A 4,991-nucleotide genomic window follows, 5' to 3' on the forward strand; every position below is an offset into this window, starting at 1 on the left:
GAAGGAAGGAAGGAAGGAAGGAAGGAAGGAAGGAAGGAAGGAAGGAAGGAAGGAAGGAAGGAAGGAAGGAAGGAAGGAAGGAGAAAACTAAAGAGATTCACTCTAAGGGGAAAAAAAAGGATATCCCTAAGGACATACTGTTCTGTGGGACTCATCAAAACTCACTTTTAAAAGGCTATTTACCTGCTTCAATGCATATCCAGTAGTCAAAATCGGGTTTACTTTTTTCCTTTTTTGGTTGGTCGTGGGGCTTGAACTCTGGGGCTTCCCTGTGCTCTTCAGCTCAAGGCAAGTGCTCTAGCTTGAGCCACAGCACTACTTCCAGTTTATCTCCAGTTAATTGGAAATAAGTCTCAAGGACTTTTCTGCCCGGGCTGGCTTTGAACCATGATCCTCAGATCTCAGCCTCCTCAGCAGCTAGGATTACAGGCATGAGCCACCAGTGCCCGGCTGATGTTTACTCTTATCTGTAATACAATCAAGTAACTTCTTCCTCTACCTTGAACAAGTTGGACTAGGTAATTTCTAAATCCCTTCCAGTTCTGAAATAATATTTAGAGTTTAAAAGCTTTCTTATACAGAAAATAAAAATGTTACAGAATGACTTACCAGTAGTTGGGAGTTCAATCTTATTGCAGTGGTCTTGATTGCAACAATACGTTGTTGTAACAACTCCAGTTTTTGAAGAGGGTGCACATACAAATGGCCTGTCTCTTGGAATTAGGTCAATTTCAGCTATACACATGCTATTGTGTATAACTTTATCTGTGGTCTCTGTGACAGAGACAAAACAGAGCCCATCCGTCACACAGGTGAAATTGTCTTTTGTACATAGGTGGCAGAAACACTGTAATGCTAGAAAGAGAACAAGACTTCATTAGGGGAAAAAAAAAGCAAGATTAAGTGTGAAATTATTATCCAACATTTATTCTGTTAATATATGTTTTTTGTATTTGTGTGATGATACTGGGGCTTGAACTCAGGGGCTGGATACTGACCTTTAGCTTTTCACTCAAAGCTGGAATTCTAGTACTTGAGCCATAGTCCACTTCTGGCATTTTGGTGACTATCTGGAGATGAAGGCTCACAGAGTTTCCTACCCAGGCTGTCTTTGAACTGTAATCCTCAGATCTCAGCCTCCTGAGTAGCCAGGATTACAGGTGTGACCAACAAGCACCCAACTGTTAATATATTTGTGAACCTATTATCATATAATTGGCATTCACTGTTCAAAACACAAAACTCTCCATTACTCTTAGAGTATCCAAATTCTGCTGAGAGTCATGTATCTGTAGAAACCCAAGGAAATATAGTGAAATTTTGCAGAAACCCAAGGAAATAAGTGAAATTTTCACCCCAAGTATTTCCTAAGTATTTTGCTTCTAAGTACAGAAAACAAAAACTGTCCTATAAAATTTTGTTGAGGTATAACAAGCATTTGCCCTCCCATTTGAAACAATGTATATTTTTTAATGGTTACATTTTTTAATGGTTACACCTCCCAAAACTGTAATTCACATATACCCCAACTGAGGAGCAATGTGTGAAAACACTACCACAAGACTCACTGTAGATTGGAAATGCCATTTAGTGGATTTATGGTAATGTAGTATTGCATATTGGGCCAAACACTTTCTATTTGTCTTTGTGCAAACTATTGAGAAATTCATATATTCTAGCTAGCTTGGGGTCACTATCACTGAATGAAGTCAAGCAGACTATATCAGTAGCAATTCATTTACATTCCAATCGCCTACACAACATAGCTACAACTGGAGAATATAGGTCCGTTTATAGCTACTTAAAATTTTATGAATCACTGCAGAAATGACCCCTTTAGGATAGTTTAATTATTACCAACATCTCATCTATATAGATACACACTCCCTCAGCCATGCTCTCTAATGAGTGTGCCCTGAAGTACAATACTTTCCCCAGTAAGAATCTAAGTTCTTTAAGGCCACGGACATATGTCAATCATTCCTTAAGTCTACCATCTAACACTAGGTCTGATATAAAGCAGCATTAAAAAAAAAAAAAACTTGTTAAATAGATAGCACATGGGTACTTATATTTCACTGTGGTTTCCTGAAGCTACAAAGCAAAGATATGTCCCTAAATCCAGTAAGACTTTCAAATGACTGCTCACTGGTATGGGAAAGGGAAAACCCTGCGTGTATGGAATGAGGTCTCTAGTATAAAACAAGAGGAGGTCCACTACATCTACAAAAGAAGCAGCTAAGCAGACTGCAGGTCAGGAGTATAGCAACTCCCTGAACATTTACTGTTCAACTCAGAAGGGCTGAGCTGCTCAATTCTATACATTCCAAAAAAGACTTGTCTTTAAAACTGGCCTTGACGAGTTCCTGGGACAACCTCTGAATCTTGGAATATTATCCTTGATAAGAATATTTCTGTCTGCCTTAGGGCCTGGCTTGTAGTATCAATTCAATAAGTTAATTTATACCAGTGATGTGATTACCTATTTTTGCTGTTGGGGTAGGGCCCCCTATGGAAGAAAGGAGAAAGCCTTCTTCTCCCTCCCTCTCTTTCGTGGCTAACATAATGTAGTGGCTCTGCTCTGCCACCCTCTCCTTGCTATGATGGATAGAAACCTCTAAAATCATGAGCAATATAAATCCTTCCTGCCTTATATTGCTTCTGTCAGGTATACTCTAACAGCAATGAAAAATCTGATTAAAACAATAACTGACCTCTTAGTAATAATTCTAGACACCAAGGTACAGGTAACACCATGTGCTGTCATATGTCATTATTAAAGAAAAGGAAGAACTAGATGCCTGTAATAGTACCTATTTAGGAGCTGAGATCTCAGAATCACAGTTCAGAGGCAGCCTGGGCAGAAAAGTCCATGAGGCTCTTATCTCCAACTAACCACCAAAAAAAGTCAGAAGGGGAGCTGTGGCTCAACTGATAAGAGTGCTAGCCTTGAGTAAAAAAAGCTCAGAGAGGGGCTGGGAAGTTGGCTCAGTAGTAGAGCGCTTGCCTTGCATGCCTGAGGCCCTGGGTTCGATTCCTCAGCACCACATAAGCAAAAAGAAAAAAACCGGAAGTGGCGCTGTGGCTCAAGTGGTAGAGTGCCTAGCCTTGAGCTGAAGAGCTGAGGGACAGTGCTCAGGCCCAGAGTTCAAGCCCCACAACCGGACAAAAAAAAAGCTCAGAGACATATCCAGGTTCCAAGTTCAAGTCTCAGGACCAGCACAAAAACGATATGTTAGTGGAAGAAGTCACCTGGAACATTAGCTTGTTCTCTCTAGGACTGTCTTTACCTTTGCTGATTTTAACCTTGTATCTTTTCACTGTAATAAACCCTAGCTATAACTTATTATAATAGCTTTTCTGAGTCTTATAAATCCTTCTACCAAATCACTATACCAGAAGGTGGTCCTGGGGCTACTGAACTGACAAAAATGTCAGATTTTCCTGAAGCAGCTACTTTTTAGTTGCTGGCACAATTTATACTCTATTATCTTTTTGTATGGTGTGTGTGTGTGTGTGTGTGTGTGTGTGTGTGTGTGTCTGTGTGTGTGTGTGTCTGTGTGTGTCTGTGTGTGTGTGTGTTTACTCAGGGACTACTGCTCTATTACTAGAAACAATCTCCAGTCTTGCTTGCTGTTGGTAAAGGGGAGATGGAATTTCACAGACTTTTCTGTACAGGCTGGTTTCACAGCACAATCCTTCATACTTCAGCCTCCTGAGCAGCTAGGATTATAAGCCATGGGCACCCTTCCCCACCCCACCTTTAACAGGCCAGCAAAGTTTTGCCATAACCATTAGAAAAAAATTCTTTCTTCATAAACAATTCAACTATCTGACTTAACTTTTTGCAAGTACGAAGGAAACTCAAGAAAAGTACAAGAGACCCAGGAGTGGTGATACACTCTTGTACTTTTCTAGGATCTTGGAGACTACATAAGATGATGGTAAGCTAGAGGCCATCCTCAGCTATATAGTAAGATCTCACCTTAAAGAACAAACAAATGAATAAGCAAAAAAAAAACACAACAACAACAAAAGTACAAGAAAAAGACATAACCATAAATCTATTTAAACAGTTACCAAGAGACAGTAGTTATTCATATTGATATTAGGTGGTAAGTGTAAATTCACCGAGTGCAATTTCCTAGGGAAAGACTTTTGACCTAGGAATTTATGGACTGGCTTCAGAATACATGAATCCCATGAAACTAAAAGCCAAATGTTGCACATACTTGCATTTTCAAGAAGTTCTATAGAATTCAACAGAACAAAGTGGTCTGTGATTCAGAAAACATTAAGACTCTACCACAAGATGTTATTATCCTCCTCCCCTGAATGTCCTTACTCTTGAGTAGTTGGTCAATTGTGTTTTGTTTTTTGTTTTGTTGGTCGTGAGGCCTGAACTCAAGGTTTGGGCACTGTTCCTCAGCTCTTCAGCTCAAGGCTAGCATTCTACCACTTGAGCCACAGCACCACTTCTGGCTTTTTCTGCTTATGTGGCACTGAGGAATCAAACCCAGGGCCTCATGCATGCAAGGCAAGCTCTCTACCACTGAGCCACCTTCTGGGCCCCTCAATTGTGTTTCTAAGCATTACCTTTATCAGTTACTTCACCAAAAGCTTTGAGTACTTATGCAGATCATTATAATACAATGCAGTAACTGCAACTGTCTAAAAAATGGCTGCTCCAGTATATATGAGGTTAAGTGCTAAACAAACATCTTCTGTTCAATTAAGACGTATAAGGGGATAGCAGGGGCAGAGAGAGAAAAATGAGGGAAGGGATAACAAGTTTGACAAGAAATGTACTCACTACCTTACTTAAGCAACTGTAATCCCTCTGTACATTACCTTAACAATAAAATTAAAATAAAAAGACTTTTTTTTTTTTTTGGTCCAGTCGTGGGGCCTGAACTCTGGGCCTGGGCGCTGTCCCTCAGCTCTTCAGCTCAAGGCTAGCGCTCTACCACTTGAGCCACAGCGCCACTTCC

The 4,991-nt window shown here is 40.2% G+C and overlaps 1 protein-coding gene across 1 annotated transcript in view; it reads right to left on the bottom strand.

The window, feature by feature from the left end:
* Positions 1-4,991, bottom strand: part of Tgfbr1 (transforming growth factor, beta receptor 1) — a 48,715-nt gene that overhangs the window by 25,732 nt on the left and 17,992 nt on the right. Inside the window, exons 2-3 of the mRNA XM_013023241.1 lie at positions 2,483-2,675; positions 610-855 (exon numbers count right to left, since the gene is read on the bottom strand). Coding sequence (XP_012878695.1) covers positions 610-855; positions 2,483-2,675 — 439 coding nt within the window. The remainder of the gene's footprint in view (positions 1-609; positions 856-2,482; positions 2,676-4,991) is intronic.

The sequence above is a fragment of the Dipodomys ordii genome, unplaced genomic scaffold, assembly GCF_000151885.1.
Source record: "Dipodomys ordii isolate 6190 unplaced genomic scaffold, Dord_2.0 Scaffold67, whole genome shotgun sequence".
In the NCBI taxonomy this organism is placed as follows: Eukaryota; Metazoa; Chordata; class Mammalia; order Rodentia; family Heteromyidae; genus Dipodomys; species Dipodomys ordii.